Genomic DNA, 27,205 nt, shown 5'->3' on the forward strand with positions numbered 1-27,205 from the left:
CTAAAAGTGTCTGACATACTTCTTTTTTGGGGGGTGATAGTTGAAGATGCTATTATAACCTATCTTTTTTTAAATTGTTTGATTGTTGTAATCTTTTTGTTTAGATAAACACCAGTAAGATGACTTTATGTTTGTCTGATACATTGTCAAGAAATAAAAAAAGAAGTAGTAATTTTAATAATTTAATAACAAAAAAAAAAACAATATATGAGGGTCTGGAATGAGGGGGGGGGGGGTCTGTTGTTCTGTAAACATTTAATTTTCACCACTTTTTTCTCTAATCTTCAAAAAATTAACCTCTTTTTTCTCTAATCTTCAAAAAATTTGACCACGCATTTCTCCAATTTTCATTTTTTTTTTGCCCGTTATTCTCTAATCTTCATTTTTTAAGGGCATTATATTCTTTAATCATTTAACCCCATCCAAACCCTCATATATTATATAGATCAATATCACAAGCAGTACTAGAATGTTTGGAGACATCATTAAGGCCACCGTGGTCAACTTTAAAGTCTCTGTTGCAAACTTTACAAAAGGCATGTGACAATCCTAATGTTGATTTAGACAACCAGCCCCTGTACTTGACATCATTCTCCCATTTCTCTAAGTATTTGCACGAAGCAACACGCTTTTTTTTTCTTAGGCGGTGACAGAACTATTTTGCAAGTGATAACTCGCCCATCATGATTCCAATTTTTATAAATTTAACACTCAAGCTAAAAAAAACAACTCAAAATTTCGATTCTTTGATTGTTTACTATGCCGACATTAATCAACTGGTCAATGCGTGATCACTAAATTTTGATTGGATGAAATTTGTCAGACACGAATTGTCTCCCTTGGGAAAACTTTCAAAAGTTCAAAATCGGGAACAAAAATATTTTTCGTGTAAATTTTACTAAAATCATGTTTTTTGGCTATTTTCACGATCACGATCGTGTAATCGGGACAGAGGGTCAAAATCGTGTAGTACACGCCTAAATCGTGAAAGTTGGCAGGTATGCTTTATTTCTACAGTAAGGCTATATTTTGTCTGCTAACAGAGGGAAATCCTACTAAAAGGGATTAAATGTAACCACTGTTCAATAGACCACTTTCGAGTTCATCCGTCACCGGAAAAAACTCGTCAATTATATGGGCCTTTATGACATCATTTACCAGATAGAGGGGGTCGCCTGTATCCCTGCACTATTTACGTTCATCAAGCTAGAAATAATGGTTGTTCTGTAGGTACTTAATGACAATTCCCTAATGACAGCAATGCTGATTGTCAATTTTGAGAATTTAATTTGCCGAATAATTCGTACAATATAGAATTATAGTTTTCCAACCACTCGCTCAACATTGAAATGGAAGTGACGACACCCCTAAACGCACAAATGACGTTCACTAAAACCAGAGTTTTGGAAGGAAATGCATCGAACTTGAAAGTTGTCTATTATAAGCTCACATTTTTTTTCATTTGATGAGTAAATTCATACTAGCTTAAACAAGAACGAGAATTTGTAATATAGTTATTTTGAAACTTTTATGTTGATCTTTTAACACTATTTCTATGAAAGGGAGGTTTTTTATGGGGGGGGGGGGGGGGTTCACAACAGCAAAGTGTATTGCGCAAAAGCAAAATAATGAATATAAATTCAAATCACATAACCAATTCTAGTTCTTTGACCACAGTTATTCTGTGTCAGAAACCTATTATGTATCAAATATTAAATTACAACCCAAATTCAGACCTGTATCAAGTGCGAATATTGTGTCCATTTTTGCCCCAACTGTTCAGGTTTGGATCTCCGCGAAAGTATCCAGCTGTGCTCAGCAAAGCAATTTATTTTTTATAATATAAAAATGATTTTTACAGATGTATTGATTGAATTTTTTCACCTTTTTAGGACCCTGTTGTGGCTATTGAAGAATTATTATGTAAAGGAGCAATAGCTGAGACTTTTTCCCAGATGGAGGCTGAGCGGTGTTACTCGTCAATACTAGACTATGTTGATGACTTGAAAAAAGAAGAAAATAAAGATTTAAAATTTACTGTAAATATTCTTAATTGTGATAATTAAACTTTCTTTTATCACCAAAATGATGTCCATGTTTAAAAACATGAGCTCTAAAAAAACAATCTAATTAAAATTTGTTTTGCTGCATATGCTCCTCGTTGTAACAAAGAGTAGCCAGTGTAGAGAACTAATTATAATTAGATTGCTAAGAATCTAGAGCAGAAGGTATGATGAGCCCATTTTGTACCCCTTTACTTCACAATTGTTGAGGTAATTGAAATCTATACTATAACCTATGCAAAAATTATTTGAGCACCAATCACTTGGATCTTCCAATTTATTTATTTTTACATTCAACAGCATTCCCTGATAAGAAATTGAATGTGATTCTGTAGTTTTCTGTCAGCTGTTTGGTGTTCTTTTTATCAAAAACTAAATGTAAAATAGCAGTAAATACTCAAATATGTATGAATAAAAGGAAATGTATTATATACATTTTTATAAGACATGAACCCAAAAACACAAAGACATTTAGATATCAACATACAGTCTTCAACAATAGTTAGTTTGTCTAAAACATGTCAAGCTCTAAGTTTGAAAGAGTTGTTCATCATTTGATAAGAAATTATTAAAGATTTTCAATCAACACTGAATTGTTTGGTCCTTCTAGCAAAATTATGATATAAAAATTATGAAGTGACTTGTCAGGCCATGGGTGATATTAGCATAGGAAAGGCAACTAGTTTTTTTATACAAAAAAACAAAAAATGAACCAAGTATTTGAGTTTATTTGATTTTATGGCCATATTACCTACTTGCAGAGCATATAGGAGCTAACATATGATATAGAACATTTTCTTGTGGATATTGTTAATTGCAGTCGGATGTTTATGATTATATAGATATTTGATGGCCATTTACTTTAAGGAGTATGTAAGCCTTCATTTGTTAATGTAGTTGTTCATATAGAATTAAGAATGGAAAAGGGGAATGTGTCAAAGAGGCAACAACCCAACCAAAGAGCAGAAAAATAGCTGGAAGGCCACCAATGGGTCAAATAACCTATAGCTAGCCTTCTAAACAGTGAGTAAATCATGCACCCAGATGCAGGCTTCAGCTGACCACCTTAAAAATGTATACTAGTTCGGCAAAAATGGAGGTCACACTAAATTAAATATGCTTGCTTTGCTGAGTGGATAGATATATGTTGATAATGTTCAGCAGATGCTTAGTTTATGTCGTATGTTGTCTTTTGGAATTTCATGTTCCTATGTTGTTTAAACTTACCCAGAGTTTACAAATATTTAGAAATGAACATTAAACAACACAAAACAGGAAAATAAAACACTTACTTCTTACCACTCTAAGTTTTGACAGGTTTGGCAAAACCTATTGATAAAACATTTATTACAGGTAATGGAAAATGTTGTAAAGTTTTGTCAGAAGAGTGGAAGTGAGAATAGTATGGACATCATGAAAACTTTCAAAGATATATTTCCTGGTAAGCTGTTTAATATCAATTACAAGGACTATATATCATAATGAGGGAAAATATGTTTTTTTTATTTAAGGAGATGTCTAAAGTTGGTGATGGTTTTCACTATTCCCATTCAGGAGTTATAGTCTTTGTTTGATTGGAAAATGAAATTTGAAGTCATTTACATGAGAACTGTATGTGCTAACCCAGCCACATATGTGCCTTATCCAAGTCTATAGTTTTGGCTTGTTGCTGAGTAACATATTTGTTTTTTATCAATTGTTTTGTTATAACTAAGGCTGTTTTTTCAGTTGAATTGTTTCATATTTTCATGTCAGGGTCTTTAATAGCAGACTATATGGTATGATTTTTTCTCATTGTTTTATACGGTATGGTTGCCTATAATTGTTTACATACACTTCATTTGAACTTTGGTGGATAGTTGTCGCATTGGAATCTCACCACGGCTCCTTACTTTTCTATTTTTATGTGCTTTGAAACGAAATTTTGCATAGTAGCTGTCGTTAACATCACATAAAATTAAGAATGGAATGGGAAATTGCCAAAGAGACAACAACTGGACCAAAGAGCAGAAAACAGCCGAAGGCCACCAATGGGTCTTCAATACAGAGAGAAAATCCTGCACTCAGCTTCAGCTGGCCCCTAAACAAAAATAGGGGCATACAGTGTTTAGAAAATTTTTAGAACCCCTTCCAATCCAAATAACTTTGCTTGTCACTACTGTATGTTTCCACTGAGATGGAACTAAGATCCCTTTACCTAAGTTTTATTATCTCCAGGGGTACTCTCAATGAAATTACAGTATGAAGTTCCTTTAATTTCAATGCATGATAACTGCAAAGATATCCTGGGCTTTGCCCTCATTTTTTGTCAAGCCTTTGACTTGTCGAAAAAAGCGAGACATAGCGACCCTACATTCCCTTTGGCTTTGGCGTTGTCGGCGGTGGCGTCCACAAATATCCACTCTGTGATTAAAGTTTTTGAAATTTTAATGATTTTCTTTAACTGGCCTGGATTCAAACAAACTTGGACAGAAGCTTGTTTATGATCATAAGATATAGTATCCAAAAGTAAAACTTAAAAAAAACAACATTTTTTCCGTATTTTACTTAAAAAATGGACTTAGTTTTTCTGCCAGGAAACATTACATTCACTCTGTGGTTAAAGTTTTTAAAATTTTAATAACTTTCTTAAACTAGCCTGGATTTGTACTTGGACAGAAGCTTGTTTGTGATCAAAAGCGTGACACTGGGTTCCACAGAACCCTTCCATTTTTTTTTTTTGAGACTTTATAATAAACATCCAATCAATATGCACAAATATCACATATATAAACAAGTATAAAGGACCTTCTACAAGTATATTGATTGTTTATTACAGACACTAGAAGTTTGTTTGTGAAGACTCTGACAGGTAAAACTATTGGAGGAGTAGAACTACTTGCCTCTGATACAATAGAACAAGTCAAGGTCAAGATACAAGAATTAGAAGGGATCCCAATAGATCAACAGAGATTGGTTTTTGATGGAAAACAGCTAGAAGATGGTCATACATTAGAGGATTACAGCAAGTTAACATTTTGTTTTCTACTAATATTACTGTGGATTCATTATTGTTCATTGGATACAAATTTTCGTGGATGATATACAGTTTTCAAATATAGGTCAACCTCAAAAGCCTCTGAAATAAATTGAGCTTTTGCCATTTGATAAAAGACTTTTCGTTTTGAATTTTCCTTAGAAATTCGTTAGTTTTGATATTTTACTGTCAAAGATCTGTCTTAAACACTAAAAAGAAAAACATTCATGATCAGACATGACCAAAACAAAAATGTGCAGATAGAAAAAAGTTAAATACTGTCAAAATTAATTTTCTCTGTAATAATCATTTTATGATAATTTTTAAAGCTAGGCAATTGGCCTTATTGGTGTTGCCTTCATGCCATATTTGTCCCTGACCGATTCAATTACGTCTGCTAAGTTGATTATTTATCAACAAAAAGATAAGATTATGGCATTAGACCAGAGAAAGTTATCCATTGATGTCACAAAAATAAACTTAGATTTCATTCCAAAACTACAAAATATCTTCTGCAAGTGTTAATGACTGCATCAGGAAAATTTGAGATAATGACACTTTTCCTGTTTTATTAAACTTATTGCTTTTTCAAAACAAGCTAAGGAAAGAGATTAAACATTTTTTGATACTTCTATGTAAATAAGATTTGAATTCAATGCAATTGGTAAAATATCACATTTTTTGTGTTGAAAAAAACCCAACCAAAGTGACATTTCTTTGAGGATGTCAGTACACAACAATTTGTGAAAATAACATTCTTTCCATAGACTACATGCATTTGTATATTTTCTAATTTTTGTTCTATTTACACATTTCTTGATTGGTGTGTGAAAAAAATTTCTCCTCACTAGTTTTAATAATATCTGTTGATCAAAATTCAATTGTAACGTGAAGTCTTCTTGGTTTCTTCTGAACTTGAGATCCTCCTATTGTGACGTCATGAAAAATTGTGCGCACCCTCTTTAGTTAGGGTTCTTGTTCTTAGTGTATGCTTGAAATTTGCAACTAAATGTTTAGTAACCAGCGTTGGTTGTGTAAGTCATTAAGTTTAAGATAATGATTAATTCTATTACAGGAATAACAAATGAAAGTTCAATTCATATGGTATTACGTTTAAGAGGAGGACCTGATCCTTTTTCTACAACTTTTCAATCATCAGGATCACAACCACTTTCATTGCCGGGTCAGATTCAGCAGCAACTACAAGAAAATTTGAAAGCCAAGTTTCAGGAAAAACAACAAGTGGTGCAGAATCAGGTTCAAGAACTAGGACAACAGGTGTTTGATGAGCGACAACAAAATTTAGTAGTAGAGCAACTCCATTCCTTGTATAAACCATCAAGACCTGATCCATTACCTTTGTTGCAGTCCAATGTTTATCAACAACAACAGCAAATGTTGGGTTCCAATGTACAGCAACCACAGCAAATGTTTCAGCCCCAGGTTCAACAACAACAGCAAATGTTTCAGTCCCAGGTTCAACAACAACAGCAAATGTTTCAGCCCCAGGTCCAACAACAACAGCAAATGTTTCAGCCCCAGGTTCAACAACAACAGCAAATGTTTCAGCCCCAGGTTCAACAACAACAGCAAATGTTTCAGCCCCAGGTTCAACAACAACAGCAAATGTTTCAGCCCCAGGTTCAACAACAACAGCAAATGTTTCAGCCCCAGGTTCAACAACAACAGCAAATGTTTCAGCCCCAGGTTCAACAACAACAGCAAATGTTTCAGCCCCAGATTCATCAACAACAGCAAATGTTTCAGTCACAAGTTAAGCAAAAACAGCAAATGTTGCAGTCCCAGTTTCAGCAACAAGAGCAAAGGTTTCAGCCATGGGTTCAGCAACAACAACAACAATCTGCAGCTTGTGTCAGGTCTTTTAGTCCATATTATTTTACCAAAAGTTGTTCTACTAAAAGTAGGAGATATGAACCTTTAAATCCGAAAGGTTTTAGTTTTGGGAGCCAGGTTACAGCAACTAATGAATTATTTGGTCAACAGTCAAGCAGTGTTAGTGCACCTTTTAGTGGTTCTAATTTTGATAGTGTGCGATCATATGGGATGATTCCTAGCCAGGCAGAGACAACTCAAAATATATATGGTGGAGGTGGTGGTAGTGAAGTCGGAAGTGGATTTGGAAGTGGTTTCAGTTTTGGATTTCAGCAGCCACAGTTAAAACCGCCATCAATGGCGAGTTTTGACTCAATTCAGTCTTCTAATGTGGCATATGGGGGCTTATTTGGGAGTGAGCCAGTAGGTGAAAGAGCAGCAGATACATACCAAGATAAAGATGAAACAGCCCAGGATGTATTACCTCTTAGAACTGACATGCCAAGTGGTGGCTTTGAATATAAAGAGGTAGACTATCCTGATACTGTGGATTTCATTATTTTCTTGGATACCAATTTTCATTGATTAATGAAAAATTGCATTTTCATTGATATTTGATTTGATTGTTTTGTCAAATCTACATGTATGCAAACTCTATATCATTTTGACACCAGCAATATAACAAAATATAAAAGCATTTAAAAAGACAAACAAGATCATGAGATTAATAAGTTTAGAAAGAATTGATGTTGAAAGACAAAACATTTTTTTTTGCGATGATTTGACATTAGACATGTTTGAACTGAGAAAATGAATATAAAGGAAATATGTACTAAAAAATTATCACAAAAAAGGCCATATGTGTAAAGTCTGTTTACACTAGGGACTATATTCGTAGACAACGAAAATCAAAGGACAATAACTGTGTCCTTGGACCTGATAGGACAGAAAAACTTGACCAATCTTTATAAAACTTTGAATAACCTAAGCTTAGGTAATTATGAGATAGTTTGCCAAGTTTCATGGCCATATGACAATTATTAGAGAAACTAGGGTCATTTTAGTATTGACATTTGGATTTTTATTTTTGACGTATAAATTAAATATCTTCAACTGTCAAGATTTTGGCCTAAAAATTTGAAATTTTGCATAAATTTGCCTTTTAAATGCCCTTGAATATTATATATTAAGTATTATAAGCATCTGAACACTCATTTTATTTATCAGATGTATTGTAATTATTCCAAAGTCAAATTTATATGAGCCTATGCCTGAAAATAGAGATTTTCCAATTCAGGGAATCCTATAACTAAACACTATTTAACTGGAAAAATTTTGTTTCCTTGAAGTTTTTGCTTAGTGCTTGAATAATTTGCTAATAATCATTAAACATATGTTTATTTAAAAATTGTACAGACTAGAGAATTAAGAATGAAATAATTACTATTAAAGGTTAAAAGAAAAAAGCAATCAGCCAGAAAGTCAACTGGTGGTAAATGTCCTAGAATACAGGTTACTGGTAAACTAGCATCCACAGAAGCTTTGAGAGATGACCAATCTGCCTCAGTCAGTCAGGTGGTTATTATACCAATTACTGTAAACCAAGTAATTTTCGCAGATACTTTATTTCGCACTAATTAAGCCCTTTCTATCCTACTTTGTGGCAATTTAGTTTTAGTATTGTGATTTTCAAATTGACTGGATGTTGTTTTATAAGAAGTGATCTTGGTTTTAAATTTTCGAGACAATTTATATTCTCATTATTTTTCTACTTGTGGAATTCTCAAAAAGACATCTCCGGCGAAAATTAGTTGGTTTATAGTAATACACAGAAAACAAGAATTGGTATGGAAACAGGGAATGTGTCAAACAGACAACCAAACTAGTAAGCATATCAGAGCTGAAGGCCATCAATTGGTCTTCAACATAGGGAGAAAATCCAGCACCCGACAGCCAGGCTTCAGCTAACTCCTTGAAAAAGTGTATACTAGTTCAGCAAAAATGGACATCACACTAAACTGCTAGAACATATAAATGAATTAAAATTAAAAAAGCATACAAGACTTATAAAGACCACATTATGCCTTGAAATATGGTTGCTCTTTGTTCAGGTTGTTGTCTCTTTTGACACATTCCCCATTTCCATTCAGAATTTTATTATTTGATATGTTTACAGATTGATGGCTCATCAACTTCCTATTAAACGAATACTTTTATTTTCTAACACACATGCGTAATGGTCCTGTATAAATAAAGGCAATAGCAGTATACTGCTGGTCAATGAAATATTCGTCACATTTTACTAGAAGCTTTCTGAAACTTGTTGTCTGTCTTAGTAAGAACATGATTTACTGTGTGAAATGCAGTCTGATTCACTGATTAGCAACTAATACAAAATTGTTTAGTCAGGTGTATCATTAATAAGCAATAGCTCACAGTTTTTGGGAACACTAGTGATATATAGGTCAATGATATTTGATATGAAGTTGTGTTAACATTTTCACATCTCATTTCCACAGAGATTTTGGCCCTGTCTCCTCAATCAAGGTTCATTGACTTTGAATATTTTGCATAACTTATAAATGTTGAAGAAATATTGCTATTTTAATTTCAATATTTGCATTTTACTATTGAAATAACAAAAAGGCTAGATATATCTTTGTTCTAGCAGTTCATTTTTGTATTATTACAACAGGAATTGGGGTCAATAGTTGAAGAACAAAAGAAGATTCCAGATAGGTATGGACCAAGGAAGAGTGCTCCTATAGTGGAAGAAATTCATATACCAGATACATCTTCTGAGGAAGAATCATCAGGGGAATCATCTGATGATCATGAAAGTGTGAGTTCATAGTTCATATCAAAATTCTAATAACTGATTATTATATTTTCAGTGTAAAACCACTGATAGAAGCACATTTGGTAGGAAGAACACAAGTTTATATACTTCAGCATGGTGCAGTGGTCAAACTGTTTCAACTCTATAAAATTCCAAAAATAAATTACATTTAATCCTTATATATATACTTGAATGCTGAAGCAGAAATTTACAAGTAAAATCAAGTATTTGGTTGAAGTTATGTAAAAAAATCATACAAGTAGCTGGCTGTATCGCCCTACAATCTAGTGTAAGATTAAGGTGGAACATAACACAACAGGGAGATAACTCTGTTAAAAAAGTCATACAAGTGGGAAGTTCAGGTTTTATAGATAGCTAAAATTGTGAAGATTGTGCATTGTATTGTAAAAAACAGCCCATATTTATGTAGCAGAAGCATTCTACCTTCCAATAAATAACTAAAAGTTTACATTTTAATAGTTTTGTAAAACTGCTATATTTTGGGGCCAAAAATGGGTCTTACTAGACCTACTTTGTTGGAGTGATCCCATAGATCCAGTATGGCTGAATCAAAAATACAATGCGCAATCTTCACAATTTTAGCATTTTGTTAAATTTTAGATGGTTTCTGTCTTAAATGAAAGTGGCTGCATTTGTGTTCTTTCTTAATATTGAAATGTAAGTTGTATTTGATGATAATACATAACATATTTAAAGGTTGAGGATGGACATGGATGCAGTCACTTTTATTTTTGACAAAAACCATCTGAAAAGTGACATTTGAGACCAAAATCGGCCCTTACCGGACCTACTCATTTAGAGATTCATGATTTTTCAAAGAAATTACCTTAAAAGATAAAAAATTGTAAATTTACATTACAGTTTTGATGGTCCCAAATAGCCATGCTACTAACAAGAACTCAGATCGATCTTTTTGTCAAATAAAACTTCAATGTCAAGGGTAAGGTACTGATATTCTTTAATTGTCTTTTTTGCATTCTAAATGAGAAGAGGAATCACCTTGGCTAAGAGATCTACAGAATTCATGTTTACTGTGTTAATTTGTATTTTAAATAAAACTTACTTAGATATAGGAAGATGTGGTGTGAGTGCCAATGAGACAACTCTCCATACAAATAACAATTTAAAAAGTAAACCATTATAGGTTAAAGTACGGCCTTCAACACGGAGCCTTGGCTCACACCGAACAACAAGCTATAAAGGGCCCCAAAAATTACTAGTGTAAAACCATTCAAACGGGAAAACCAACGGTCTAATCTATATAAACAAAACGAGAAACGAGAAACACGTATATATTACATAAACAAACGACAACTACTGTACATCAGATTCCTGACTTAGGACAGGTGCAAACATTTGCAGCGGGATTAAACGTTTTAATGGATCCAAACCTTCTCCATTTTTCTGAAACAATAGCATAACATCACAACAAAGAAAAACATACGATAAAATATCAATTGGCAGACTTAACTCAATCAAAAAACGTATGATTAAACAATGAACGAATAAATTTGATCTGCGATATCTGAATACAAATGCACAGTTAATTAAATATTAGAGACAAACATTCATGACCAAAAAGCTAACAAACAAATTCAAACACAGGACATGACTGAGAAATATTTAACCAATCAATGTTCACTTTAGAAAAAAAACATTTTTTTATAATCTTGAAGTTTATACAAATGTTGTAAGAATAAGTGAAAAATTGAAGATATTACAAATAATAAAAGCTGGTGTAGACAAGATCCATATAAATAAAAAATAACAGAAAAGCATTATAAACAGTATCAACAGGTCGAATTAACAAGAAAATACGATTTGAGAGTACTCGCAGTTACTGACAGCTAGTTAAAAGCCAAAACCAATAAATAATAAAAAATCATGCATCAGAGACTAAAATCGACTAAAACACATCACAGGGATTAAGTATTTTAACGTCATTAATAGTCAAAGAAGACATGACTTGTGCAATGCCAAAAATAAATGTATCGACAGGTAGTAGTATAGTGAAGAGCGACTTCTATAGAAATAAAAGTTAACGTGTCTGTGTCTCTATACATCTCGCCTCAAAAGATAATGAAATTTAGTTATGTTTTAATTTGCTAATGACAATATCAATATTAGTGCCAATGTGAACTATATTCAGAGATCTTATTACAATATTGGTACGATAACCCTTACTTATAAGTTTGTTTAAAGGTTTGATGAGTTTACAAGGATCACATAGTGATTTCCTCGCTTTAAGTACAATATTACCATAAAATTTAGGATGTGAAATACCATTTTTAATAAGCTTTCTACAGGTATAGCCAAATTTACTAATCAAATCTTTGTATCTATGAAAGAATTTAGTAAAAGTTTTAAGTAATTTATGGTATCGAAATCCCTGACACAACAATTTACCAGTGATGCATTGATTACGTTCGTTAAAATCTATGACATCAGAACACACACGGGCAAACCGAACGAGTTGCGATATATAAACACCGTATGATGGAGCCAAAGGCACATCGCCGTCTAAAAAAGGAAAATTAACAATAGGAAATGAAAAATCGTCTCTTTTGTCGTAAATTTTAGTGTGAAGTTTCCCGTTTGAAATTGAAATGTCTAAATCTAGAAAAGGACAACTGCTGCTGGTTTACTTACTTACTTACTTGTTGGCTAAACATGTCGACCAGAATAAACTCTTACCATGCGGTTATTGATGGGTGTTGTTGTCTTTATTGTTTTATTTTATTTTACTTACTTACTGTAAATTCAGAAATTATTGCATGCATTTATTGCGATTTTTCATTTAAGACTTCTTAAAAATGCAATTTTAATTTTAACGATTTTGTGTTTAATTCATATAAAATATTTGAAAATGCGAGTTTAAATTATTGCATTTACAACTCTGTCACATTTTTTGCAATAATAAAAATCTCCCAATAATTTCAGAATTTACATTACCTCAAATTCAGGGCTGATTTCTGATTGTCATTATCTTTCTCTTTGTAGGACACATACAAAAGTCCAGGATTCTCTTATAATACAGCAGGGAAGTCCACAGGAGGATCAGCTCCAGCAATTACAAAACCTAAATCAGCTGTTCTTGATCTGGTATACAAAAGTCCAGGATTCTCTTATAATACAGCTGGGAAGTCCACAGGAGGATCAGCTCCAGCACTTACAAAACCTAAGTCAGCTGTTCTTGATCAGGTATACAATGGCTTTCTTAACCATTCACTACAGATAATAGACATAAATTATTCTTTGTAATCATAATGAATATTTGGAGATTGCATAGACAGATCTAGAGTATCTTGTTTGGATTCTGAAATGTTCTGGCCTGAGAACACAGTTATTTTGTAGAGCGTGCATTTCTTTTAGATGATAAATTAAAGTTTTAAAAATCCCACTGGTAATTTCTCAATAACATATTTACAGTGTGTTGTACTAGCTTTGGGACAAATTATAGAAAAAGTTTTAAAAAATGGACAAATTTAAGAGCAAATCTGACATGAGGTAAAATTGTTTATCAGGTCAAGATCTATCTGCCCTGAAATTTTCAGATGAATCGTACAATTGCTGCCTCTGAATTGGTAATTTTAAGGAAATTTTGCTGTTTTTTGTTATTATCTTGAATATTATTAAAGATAGAGATAAACTGTAAACAGCAATAATGTACAACAAAGTAAGACCTAAAAATAAGTCAACATGACCAAAATGGTCAATTGACCCCCTTAAGGAGTTATTGTCCTTTATAGTCAATTTTTAACAATTTTCATAAAATTTGTAAATTTTTACTAACATTTTCCACTGAAACTTAACTGGGCCAAGTCCATTATAGATACAGACAATTGTAAGCAGCAAGAATGTTCAGTAAAGTAAGATGTACAAACACATCACCATCACCAAAACACAATTTTATCATGAATCCATCTGCGTCCTTTGTTTAATATTCACATAAACCAAGGTGAGCGACACAGGCTCTTTAGAGCCTCTAGTTCGTAAATCTTAGTAATCTTTTAGAAAAATCTTCTCCTCTGAAACTACTGGGCCAAATTTAACCAAACTTGGCCACAATCATCATTGGGGTATCTAGTTTAAAAAATGTGTGATGTGACCCTGCCAACCAACCAAGATGGCCGCCATGGCTAAAAATAGAACATAGGGGTAAAATGCAGTTTTTGGCATTTTCCACTGAAACTTAACTGGGCCAAGTCCATTATAGATACAGACAATTGAAAGCAGCAAGAATGTTCAGTAAAGTAAGATGTACAAACACATCACCATCACCAAAACACAATTTTATCATGAATCCATCTGCGTCCTTTGTTTAATATTCACATAAACCAAGGTGAGCGACACAGGCTCTTTAGAGCCTCTAGTTCGTAAATCTTAGTAATCTTTTAGAAAAATCTTCTCCTCTGAAACTACTGGGCCAAATTTAACCAAACTTGGCCACAATCATCTTTTGGGTATCTTGTTTAAAAAATGTGTGGCGTGACCCTGCCAACCAACCAAGATGGCCACCATGACTAAAAATAGAACATAGGGGTGAAATGTAGATTTTGGCTTATATCTCTGAATCCAAAGCATTAAGAGCAAATCTGACATGGTATAAAATTATTCATCAAGTGTAAATCTATCTGCCCTGAAATTTTCAGACAAATCGGACAACCTGTTGTTGGGTTGCTGCCCCCGAATTAGTAATTTTAAGGAAATTTTGCAGATTTTGGTTGTTATCTTGAATATTATTATAGATAGAGATAAACTGTAAACAGCAATAATGTTCAGCAAAATAAGATCTACAAATAAGTCAACATGACCAAATTGTCAATTGACCCCTTAAGGAGTTATTGTCCTTTATAGTCAATTGCTAACAATTTTCGTAATTTTTTGTTAATTTTTGTTGTAAATTTTTAGGAAATATTTTCCACTGTAATTACTGGGCCAAGTTCATTATAGATAGAGATAATTGTAGCAACAAGAATGTTCAGTAAAGAAAGATCTACAAACACATCACCATCACCAAAACACCATTTTGTCATGAATTTATCTGTGTCCATTGTTGATATGCACATAGACCAAGGTGAGCGACACAGGCTCTTGAGAGCCTCTAGTTCATAAATTTGAGTAATCTTTTACAAAAATCTTCTCCTCTGAAACTACTGGGCCAAATTAATCCAAACTTGGCCACAATTATTTTTGGGGTATCTAATTTAAAAAATGTGTCTGGTGACCCGGCCAACCAACCAAGATGGCCGACATGGCTCAAAATAGAATATAGGGGTCAAATGCAGTTTTTGGCTTAAAACTCAAAAACCAAAGCATTTAGAGCAAATCTGACATATGGGGTTAAATTGTTTATCAGGTCAAGATCTATCTGCCCTCAAATTTTCAGATGAATCAGACAACCCGTTGTTGGGTTGCTGCCCCCGAATTGGTAATTTTAAGAAAATTTTGCTGTTTTTGGTTATTATCTTGAATATTATTATAGATAGAGATAAACTGTAAACAGCAATAATGTTCAGCAAAGTAAGATTCACAAATAAGTCAACATGACCGAAATGGTCAGTTGACCCCTTTAGGAGTTATTGCCCTTTATAGTCAATTTTTAACCATTTTTCGTAAATCTTAGTTATCTAATACAAAAAACGTCTACTCTGAAACTGCTTGGCCAAATTAATCCAAACTTGACCACAATCATCTTTTGGGTATCTTGTTTAAAAAATGTGTGGCGTGACCCGGCCAACCAACCAAGATGGCCACCATGGCTAAAAATAGAACATAGGGGTGAAATGTAGATTTTGGCTTATATCTCTGAAACCAAAGCATTAAGAGCAAATCTGACTGGGGTAAAATTATTCATCTAGTAAAAATCTATCTGCCCTGAAAGTTTCAGACAAATCGGACAACCTGTTGTTGGGTTGCTGCCCCCGAATTAGTAATTTTAAGGAAATTTTGCAGATTTTGGTTATTATCTTGAATATTATTATAGATAGAGATAAACTGTAAACAGCAATAATGTTCAGCAAAATAAGATCTACAAATAAGTCAACATGACCAAATTGTCAATTGACCCCTTAAGGAGTTATTGTCCTTTATAGTCAATTGCTAACAATTTTCGTAATTTTTTGTTAATTTTTGTTGTAAATTTTTAGGAAATATTTTCCACTGTAATTACTGGGCCAAGTTCATTATAGATAGAGATAATTGTAGCAACAAGAATGTTCAGTAAAGAAAGATCTACAAACACATCACCATCACCAAAACACCATTTTGTCATGAATTTATCTGTGTCCATTGTTGATATGCACATAGACCAAGGTGAGCGACACAGGCTCTTGAGAGCCTCTAGTTCATAAATTTGAGTAATCTTTTACAAAAATCTTCTCCTCTGAAACTACTGGGCCAAATTAATCCAAACTTGGCCACAATTATTTTTGGGGTATCTAATTTAAAAAATGTGTCTGGTGACCCGGCCAACCAACCAAGATGGCCGACATGGCTCAAAATAGAATATAGGGGTCAAATGCAGTTTTTGGCTTAAAACTCAAAAACCAAAGCATTTAGAGCAAATCTGACATATGGGGTTAAATTGTTTATCAGGTCAAGATCTATCTGCCCTCAAATTTTCAGATGAATCAGACAACCCGTTGTTGGGTTGCTGCCCCCGAATTGGTAATTTTAAGAAAATTTTGCTGTTTTTGGTTATTATCTTGAATATTATTATAGATAGAGATAAACTGTAAACAGCAATAATGTTCAGCAAAGTAAGATTCACAAATAAGTCAACATGACCGAAATGGTCAGTTGACCCCTTTAGGAGTTATTGCCCTTTATAGTCAATTTTTAACCATTTTTCGTAAATCTTAGTTATCTAATACAAAAAACGTCTACTCTGAAACTGCTTGGCCAAATTAATCCAAACTTGACCACAATCATCTTTGGGGTATCTTGTTTAAAAAATGTGTGGCGTGACCCGGCCAACCAACCAAGATGGCCACCATGGCTAAAAATAGAACATAGGGGTGAAATGTAGATTTTGGCTTATATCTCTGAAACCAAAGCATTAAGAGCAAATCTGACTGGGGTAAAATTATTCATCAAGTAAAAATCTATCTGCCCTGAAAGTTTCAGACAAATCGGACAACCTGTTGTTGGGTTGCTGCCCCCGAATTAGTAATTTTAAGGAAATTTTGCAGATTTTGGTTATTATCTTGAATATTATTATAGATATAGATAAACTGTAAACAGCAATAATGTTCAGCAAAATAAGATCTACAAATAAGTCAACATGACCAAATGGTCAATTGACCCCTTAAGGAGTTATTGTCCTTTATAGTCAATTGCGAACAATTTTCATAATTTTTTGTTAACTTTTGTAAATTTTTAGGAAATATTTTCCACTGTAATTACTGGGCCAAGTTCATTATAGATAGAGATAATTGTAGCAACAAGAATGTTCAGTAAAGAAAGATCTACAAACACATCACCATCACCAAAACACCATTTTGTCATGAATTTATCTGTGTCCATTGTTGTTATGCACATAGACCAAGGTGAGCGACACAGGCTCTTGAGAGCCTCTAGTTTATAAATTTGGGTAATCTTTTACAAAAATCTTCTCCTCTGAAACTACTGGGCCAAATAAATCCAAACTTGGCCACAATTATCTTTGGGGTATCTAATTTAAAAAATGTGTCCAGTGACCTGGCCAACCAACCAAGATGGCCACCATGGCTAAAAATAGAATATAGGGGTCAAATGCAGTTTTTGGCTTATAACTCAAAAACCAAAGCATTTAGAGCAAATCTTACATGGGGTTAAATTGTTTATCAGGTCAAGATCTATCTGCCTTCAACTTTTCAGATGAATCAGACAACCCGTTGTTGGGTTGCTGCCCCTGAATTGGTAATTTTAAGAAAATTTTGCTGTTTTTGGTTATTATCTTGAATATTATTATAAATAGAGATAAACTGTAAACAGCAATAATGTTCAGCAAAACAAGATATACAAAAAAGTCAACATGACCAAAATGGTCAGTTGACCCCTTTAGGAGTTATTGTACAGCAAAATAAGATCTACAAATAAGTTTTACAACCAAATTAGTCAATTGACCCCTTAAGGAGTTATTGCCCTTTATAGTTAATTTTTAACAGTTTTCATAAATTTTTGTAAATTTTTAGAAAATATTTTCCAATGTAATTACTGGGCCAAGTTCATTATAGATAGAGATAATTGTAGCAACAAGAATGTTCAGTAAAGTAAGATCTACAAAAAGATCACCATCACCATAACACAATTATGTCATGAATTTATCTGTGTCAATTGTTCAATATGCACATAGACCAAGGTGAGCGACACAGGCTCTTGAGAGCCTCTAGTTTAGTTTGCCTTTTTTTCTCTTTTCTTATTTTTTGTCCTATGTTTTGCACCATTTGCCCATATTCTCTATTCTGTAAACCCAATCCAACCTCATCTAAATGATATATCTAATAACATTTGCAGGAATCTGAATTAAATGAATGGTTAGAAGAACAACTAGAACCTGACACAGATAGTAGTAAAACCATAATGCCTGCTAGATCTGGAGACAAGGGTTCTGGAAAGTTATTAGCTACTAAGGCTGCTAGGAAAAGTGCCCCTTCAACTGGAGATGTCATAACTACTAAGAGAACTAGGAGGAAAGGGCGTATTCAGTTAGCAACCAAGGCTGCAAGAAAAGGTGCTCCAGAAACAGGAGGTGTACCTTTGCCAGAGGTAATTATACCCCTGCTTTGAAAAAAAGGGGGGTATACTGTTTTACCTCTGTCTGTCCTTCCGTCAGTCCATCAGTCCGTCAGTCCTTCAGTCTGTCAGTCAATCCGTCCGTCCCATGAATATTTTTCGTCACATTTTTCTCAGGAACTACACTACCAGGATTTCTGCAATTTTGTTTCAGGCTTGATATAAGTCAGCTATACTGTGTGATGTGTTTTCAGATTCATCACTCAACAACTTCCTGTTTACCAAACACTTGTTTGATTTTACACATGATAGCCAAGTTGAAAATTTTTCGTCACATTTTTCTCAGGAACTACAATACAAGGAATTCTGAAATTTGGTTTAAGGGTTAATATAAGTCAGCTATACAGTTTGATGCGTTTTCAGATTCATCACTCGACAACTTCCTGTTTACTGAACACTTGCATATTTTTACACAATTAATATTATCCACTTGCGGCGGGGGTATCAACAGTGAGCAGTATCTCGCAGTTTCACTTGTTTATTTAATTAATGTATCTTGTAGAGTTGCTATTTTTGTTTTGCCAGCAACTTTCATCACTTTAAGTGAGACATGGATGTTACATTCCTTCAACAGTAGTTAGGGAAAATATATAGTTTCAAGAGAACTGACTATTGTTTAGATTATTTAAATTCAACATCCTATGGTGAATGTTTTGTAAAAGTATAAAAAGTTAAATATAAGTTTTCCATGCAAGTGATATATTTACTTTTAAATTTCCATTATTAAAGAAACTTATTAAATCCTTCAGAACTTTTTTCCACTTTTGTTTATAAGATATAGTTATCTTCTCTTTGAATAATTATGTCTGCCATATTGTTCTGCAAGAACTTATATATAAGACACACAGATTTATTTCCTGAAGTGAAATCATACTTTTTATATGGCCGCATAAAGGTTCAATAGAACTAAAGGAAAGTTGAGATTGATATTGCACTTTAAAGTACCAACAGTTCAGGAATTTTAGGCCAAAAAGGAGCCAAAAATAAGCATTTCTGCAGTTTCAGGACAATTACTTGTGTGTAAGTGTATGGATCTCTCTGAAATTATACCACAAGGTTTCATATTACAAAGGGAAGGCTGCGATGGAGTTCGGGGACAGTTGCCCTAAAGGTTCAGGAAATCAGGGTCAAAAAGGGGCCAAAAACAAATATTTTTCTAGTTTCCAGACAATAACTTTTGTGTAAGTGTATGGATCTTTCTGAAATTGTACTATATGTACAAGGTGCCATACCACTAAGGGACGGCTAGGATTGAGTTTGGGGGTAATTACTCCAAGGTGTTGTTAAAAAAATTGTTTTGGGGTTTTTTTTTCATAATTTTGGGACTTTTTTTTCCTAAATTTGTTCCCCCATTTTTACACCGATTATTTCTGAATATATATAAAAGCAACAAATATGGATATGACAGGAGATACACACCAAACAGGATTTGTAAATAATAATATATAACACATTTACTAAGTATTGTGCAACAGCACAGTATTGAGCAATAGCAAGAAATCTCAAATCACACAGTATTGAGCAATAGCACAGTATTGAGCAATAGAAAGAACTTTTCATGTGCACATTATTGGGCAATAGCAAGAACTTTTCATGTGCACATTATTGGGCAATAGCAAGAAATCTTCATTTGCACAGTATTCACAATAGCAAGAAATTTTCAATTGAACATTAACATAAATCTTTTAACCAATTTGGATGAGATTAGTTTAAAGTCTTTAAATTTTTGGGGGTTCTAACCTTGTATTACTATTTTGGATATTGGGTCCCATTTTTTAATTGGTCTACATTGATGTCCAAAGGGTCCAAAATCTTATTTTGGATATCAGATAATAATACTAGGTAAATTAAATGTCCCGTTTTAAATTTTTATGATCTTTTACCACATTTATTTTTTGTCAGAAACCTATATTATTAAAATTGATTACAATCTAAATTCAGACATTATCAACCTTGAATATTTAGTTCAAATTTACCCCAACTGTTCAGGGTTGGACCTTTGCCGTTGGATCAGGCTGCCCTCAGCAAACTATTTTATATTGAGTAAAAGATGACTTATATCTAAAAACTATTTCTTTAATTTCTGTTAAAATAGTATAACTCCATATAAAATAAAGTTTTGAGGGTAACAGTTGTTGGTTATTGGGTCAATATTCAGTTCTTGGGAGTTCCCTAGAAATTGTGGTACCCTCCTATATAGTTGTGGACTTTTACATCCTTTGGTCTCTGGTGGGGTGTTTTATCATTGGGTGTTTTATATTTGTTGTTTTGGGGCATTTTTTGTTTGCTATGTGCATATGTGGTATGGATCTTGCTTATTGTGGAAGGCTGTAAGGTGGTGGCCTATAGATGATAACTTTCACTTCATTTGTTCTCTGTTGGGGTGTTGTCTTATTGGCTATCATACCACATCTTCATATCTTTATAGAACTTGAATCCAGATTCAGAAGGTTCCAGTAAGGAAGAAAGTAGTGATTATGATGATGATGATAAGGAGTGGGGTGATGATGATGATGAGGAGGAGGAGGAGGAGGAGGAGGAGGAGGCTGATGAGGAAAAGGAAGAGGAAATAGAAGAACTTTGTGATATGGAAGTAGCAGAAACTGATAGTGATGAAGAAGACAAGAATGATGTTAGTAAAAATAATAGTACTGGGGAGTCATTTATATTCAGGGTAATCACATTTTGCGGATTTTGTGAGAAATTAAACCATAATTTTTTAATGTTCAACGGATTGTAAATTATATTATTATTTGTCATGACAGAGAAATGCTATGTACATGACTTTTTGTTTACATACTTTCTTGTAGGAACCACTAGTAGGGGTTAAAAAACCTCATAGGTATACACCTGGAACTGTGGCTCTGAGGGAAATCAGACGTTATAAGAAAGATACAGATAGAGATACGGAGGACAGGAGGTACATGTATAAAACTACTAATTTTACTTCTTTTTATATCACTTCCTTTCCACACCAGTGTTGTTTTTGGTGCTATTAATAGAAGAGAATGTGGTGAATATCCAAAACACGAAATCAGTACATGAACAGCATAAAACACAAAAAGCCTAATGGAAAAGGAACAGCACTTTCATTGCTGATCTTTTTGTCAAAGTCACTTTGAGGTCAAGCTTTGAATTCAACATGGGACACAAAATCTCAGTTAACTGCAAGTTTAAGACTGGCTCTATTTACTGGTTTCAGCAGAATTACTAAGATTTTTTTCAACCTGCTAGTGTGGTACTGTTAATTCAAATTCAGAAATTATTGCGTTGTCTTTATTATTTTGAAAAATGCGACAGGGTTATAATCGCAATAATTTAAACTCACATTTATTCATTTTTTAAAGCAATTGCTTTAATGCTGTGGCTTATGGCCATCTTTGTGACCCAGATCAAAAACTCCGCCTATAGTAAGCTAATTAAGGACATTAAGCAGATTCCTCGTGTAATTATTAAACACTGATTTATGTTTTCTAATGCAACACTTAGCTTGATACTGTTGAAAAGCATTAGTGGATTTGAAAAGTTTCAACATATGCTCTTGTATATGTATATTTGTTTTTGAGAGGACAAACGTTTTTCTATCATAGAAGATAAAAGTCTGCGCCAAAAAAGTGCATTTTTATACCTGCGTGAGATATTACAACAAAATATTGAATAATTTCAGATGTAGGTTTCAATATCAAAAATTGACTGAATTATCTCTTACACGGTTTGATGTTGTTCAGTTTGTGTTTCTCACTGGTAGAGGTCAAGTTACTCTTGTCAGAGACATACAATACAATTCTCTGCTCTTGTTCATTCATAAAATCATTATTCATTCATAAATTTATCGTTAATAAATCACTACGCATGTTACAGTAATGCATAACGATGTTGAATGTCAATATAAAGCGAATGATTACCTGTACAATCTAAAAAAAGACAAACTGAACTGATCAACCTTGTTATTTTGTTTGCGCAAATAATTTTGTGGAAAGAGGCTAACCGGAATAATAACAGTGTCCACTTAAGGGCATCCGATACAGTTTCAAGGGAGATAACTCTTGGCGCGACGTTAAGTGTTTGAATTCCCGCAAAACGTCAATTTTTGCGGGACGTAATGCGTGTAAATTTCCGTAATAAGAAACGTAATGTGGAATTTCGATGCTCCAATTTCTGTTTCTCCCGCATGCTAACTTCTACGCCATTAATATAAGTGCATTTGATTCTAACAGGATAACAGTCTAATAACATCATAAGAAATAAAACAAATTACTGTTTCTTTAAGATGTTCAACAAAATATCGTATAGTGAGATATTTTATTACAGCACAGGAAACCAATGATATTTCAAAACTAATACCGAAAATGTAGGTACACACTGCTAATATAAACAATGAAACAACTTTTATAAAAGAACAAAGTTCTTATTTCTTCCACGTTGCACGTATTTTATTTAACAAAAGGCAATAGCCAACAATATGTTTATACATCCGTAAAAATTTTGAGGGGACGTTTTATGGTATACAAATGCCCGCGTCCGTCTGTCCGTCGTAAACATGGTACAGCATATTATCCAAATTACATTAAACTAAACATGGTTCTTTTTTCAGTGAAGATGGTCAAACGATCTGTTTAATTTTTGGTGAACTTTTTGAGTTACAGGACCTTGTAACTAAAACAGAACAGGCTATTATTTGAACTTGGAATTATTTTTAATTATGGAATTTGCTTGATTTCTTGTTATTGATTTTTTTTATAAATTCCATGTTTATTCTGTACTGAAATGCTCTGTGCTGCGCACAACACTTTCTATTACAAAGAAAATACTGTATTTTCAATAGAATGTACTGTGCCGCGCACAACACTATCTAACCAAAATACATTGTATGGAAAGTTTTATTAACCGCTCAAAAGATTATAATACCACATTAACATGGAATTTATTAAAAATTTTAAACACAAGAAATTATGCAAATTCCATAATTAAAAATAATTCCAAGTTCAAATAATAGCCTGTTACAGGTTTTTTTCACAGTTCGTGCTGTATCTCAAATACGATTTATGACTATAGCTTCAAAATTTACACACTTCTTAGTTATATTAATCTGAAGATCTGTATATACTTTTTGAGGATGATTCAAAATTTGATTTTAGAGTTATTGAGTTTATGACAAAAAGAGGGTGTTTTCACATGTCGCATCGTATCTCAGAAACTATTATTGCGAACCCTATGATAGTTTTCCATAGATTCACCTGCAAGTTACCTGTCGATTTAAACTTTTGTAAGTTCTATTGTCCCATCTAACAAATACAACAGGTATTGTTCTCTGTTTAGTTTATTTGATGGGACCTTTAAATTTTTTCTAGGAGAAATATATCACTCATTGATTAATTTACCTGACCAAAAAATTATCTTCTTTTTTATTGAAATACTTCTATAAACTCACATAAACTGTATGCAATATTGTATTTATTCAATATATCATTAATATATTTTCAATCTGTTCAATATAAAATCTGGTTTAATAATAAAAAGTTTATTTCAGACACATTTTTTAGTATTTTCCAATGAATTTGCATGTTTTTGTTGTTGTTCATTTATAGACTTATGTTTATGAAGACCTAGTTAATTTAGAAATAATAATATTCAAATTTTTATTTATCAAACACACAAAAATATTGAATATTTGATCAGAAATCAACTTTTAATTTTTGAATCAGTATTAATATTGAACACATTAAAAACGAGTTATTGGTATTGAATAAATACAACACCACATGCAGTTTTCTGAGTCCTTACTTAGTATTGGTATAAGTATTTTTTCATCACTGACAGTTCAATTTTTTGTTCAGGTAAATTAATCAATGAGTGATAGATTTCTCTTGGAAGAAATTTAAAGGTCCCAGTGAATAAACTACACAGAGAACAATACCTGTTGTATTTGTTAGATGGGACAATAGAACTGCCAAAAGTTTTAAATCGACAGGTAACTTGCAGGTGAATCTATGGAAAACTATCATAGGGTTCGCAATAATAATTATTGCATAAAACTTCACATACTTTTTAGTTAAATTATTCTTATATCTGTATATTTTTATGTGATGATTCTTTAATTCATTTTTGAGTTCTTGAATTTTTATTGAGCTTCAATTTGGGGATCATATAAAACATGTTGTGATATACAAACTTCCTATTGAGCAAGAATAATGAATGAGTCAAGATATACTTAGCATGACTTCCTGTACAACCCCCGTGTTATTTTAAAAACATGAGTTTTGTTTTTTTTATAAGACGACGGGCGTATCATGCGCTCGTAGCGCAGCTGTTTATTTTGTTCTTTATATTTTTTATAAATATATTAGAGAAATGACGGAATGACAGCAAATACAATGCAATTTCCTATATAATCATTATTTCTGAATGGCCTAACTCTTTTAAAGAATAGTTGATATGCACTGATTTTCGAACGTGTCCATACGATATCAGTTTTATAGAAAGTTAGCAAGAATTGTACACTTGAAAAATGTAATTAACCAGAAGGACCGGAAGGACAGACAGAGGAATGGACGTGCGATATTTTATGTACGCGCTATATGGTGAAAAAAATATATAGTTATTGACCAATAAAATTACGCAATGAGAGAAGGATTTTAATCGCAACTAATCCAATCGTTTTTGCCAAATCAAAAAATTTAAAGTTATAGTTTCATTGTTTGGACAAAAGCATTCTTTAGCAAATTGAAGATTCTCCTTTATAAGATTTTGCTTTTGTTTTCTGACCACATAAAACAGAAGATGTGGTATAATTGCCAATGAGACAACTCTCAACAAGAGACAAACATGACATAGAAATTAATAACTATAGGTCACCGTACGGTCTTCAACAATGAGCAAAGCCCATATCGCATAGTCAGCTATAAAAGGTCACGAAATGACAATGTAAAACAATTCAAACGAGAAAAGTAACGGCCTAATTTATGTGCTGCAATTTATGTACAAAAAAAGAAGTTCCATTTGCAGGATAATGATGAGTTCACACGTAATTCGAATTCGATTCGCATTAACTAATTCGAATTAGTTTAATTCGCATTCGAAATGTTTTACGTCCTAACGTAAATTCTAATTCGAATTGCAATGCGCGTTAAATTTGATTTACTGTCCAAACGACGTTAACTTTTAATTAGTATCCACCAACAAAACCAGATTTCTCAGTGATTAAAACGTGAATAAAAGGATTTTAAGGAATATTTGTAATGAAACAGCAGCCCACCAAACAAAACAAAAAAAAATCTAGAGGTCAACATACGGTATGAAATAATATACGAGTGTGTACAGTAAATGTACCTGTATGTCAAGTTCTAAATTGCGGAGTCTTTAATTTTAAAAGCCGTAAAATTAATTATCAACAGTCTGTAATAACTTTTTTAGATGTTTCTCACTTAAACCACAAACAGAGAGAGGTATTTGTTATTCAAATGATTTTATTTCCGGAAACAATATTACCAATTTATAGATAGTACTTTATAAGCAATATTTATACATCTGAAAATGTCGCCGGTAATTTGCAGAGATAACGTCGAAATTGTCTGCCAACGACGTCGTGCACTTTAGCGCTAACGTTGAGGTTACAAAGGGGGGACGCAATTTTTAGGATAAATCGCGTTTATCATGGAATCAAGCACGGTGACCTATATTTTTTATTTGAGATTTGGAGAAAGCATGACAAAATGCAGTTTATGCAGAAAAATGATAAAAATGACATTTTCAGAAACAGTTTCTTTCCCTTTTTTTAGGTTTAAAAAAATACCACTTTGAGCATCTGGTCCGCAATGTCAAGCAAGGCTTGAATAATTGTATAGTTATTCGTGTAGTGATTTATTTTTTTCCTTTTTGTCACTTATCACAGCTTCAGATTGAACCCGATCTTAATAATTTACGATGAAAAATATCTGCTCCAAAAAATTGATAACGTTGCCTATTTTTTTACAAAATTGCACAAATCCCCAATTTTCAGCCTCAATTTTCTCGAAAAGAAGCACGGTGACCTATGTTTTATTTTGTGTTTTATTTTATAACTCGCCAAGGCCTACAACATATTACAAATTATAAAAATGACATTTTATCGAGAAACTGTATCGGATGCCCTTAAGTCCATTGTTCTCAAGAGGAGTTAATGTAGCAAACTAAGTGAGTGAAATATTACGACCTAATTATTCAGATTAGAAAAAACCCTGTGTTATAACACATAATAATAAGTTTGTTTTCTGTAAGATTTATCGATCACCTTAATAATGAAATGGACCCGTCCATACGTGAAGTACAAGTAAAGAGGAAGAGATATTCACAAAAAATAATTTAGAATTATCTGGTCTCATAAATTAGGACACCAAAAAAGTTTGACGGATTTGGATATTAAATCTTATAATTCATGACAAATGATGAAGCCGATATTATATCCTCGTATTTCCAGTGGACGAGTCTACTCCGTGTTTGAAATTGATCTTGTAAAGTCGTAGTCAGCCGTTGGGTGTCAGAATAATCTTGGACAAGTAAAGTCGATGCTTTTGCAATTTTAGTTCGAGCTTGGAGATAATTATTTGCAACGTTCTTGAAAGTTGATAATATTAAAGCTCTACTGTGATAGTCGAGTTTGTCATTTATTTATCTTGT

At 32.9% G+C, this 27,205-nt stretch overlaps 1 protein-coding gene across 1 annotated transcript in view; it reads left to right on the forward strand.

The window, feature by feature from the left end:
* The window catches only part of LOC139526624 (uncharacterized), a 119,920-nt gene that overhangs the window by 40,351 nt on the left and 52,364 nt on the right, over positions 1-27,205 (forward strand). Inside the window, exons 29-38 of the mRNA XM_071321783.1 lie at positions 1,893-2,039; positions 3,417-3,504; positions 4,882-5,067; positions 6,155-7,440; positions 8,365-8,487; positions 9,608-9,754; positions 12,773-12,973; positions 18,272-18,523; positions 20,979-21,182; positions 21,361-21,470. Of these exons, the coding sequence (XP_071177884.1) occupies positions 1,893-2,039; positions 3,417-3,504; positions 4,882-5,067; positions 6,155-7,440; positions 8,365-8,487; positions 9,608-9,754; positions 12,773-12,973; positions 18,272-18,523; positions 20,979-21,182; positions 21,361-21,470 (2,744 nt within the window). The remainder of the gene's footprint in view (positions 1-1,892; positions 2,040-3,416; positions 3,505-4,881; positions 5,068-6,154; positions 7,441-8,364; positions 8,488-9,607; positions 9,755-12,772; positions 12,974-18,271; positions 18,524-20,978; positions 21,183-21,360; positions 21,471-27,205) is intronic.

This window comes from Mytilus edulis, chromosome 6 (assembly GCF_963676685.1).
Source record: "Mytilus edulis chromosome 6, xbMytEdul2.2, whole genome shotgun sequence".
In the NCBI taxonomy this organism is placed as follows: domain Eukaryota; kingdom Metazoa; phylum Mollusca; class Bivalvia; order Mytilida; family Mytilidae; genus Mytilus; species Mytilus edulis.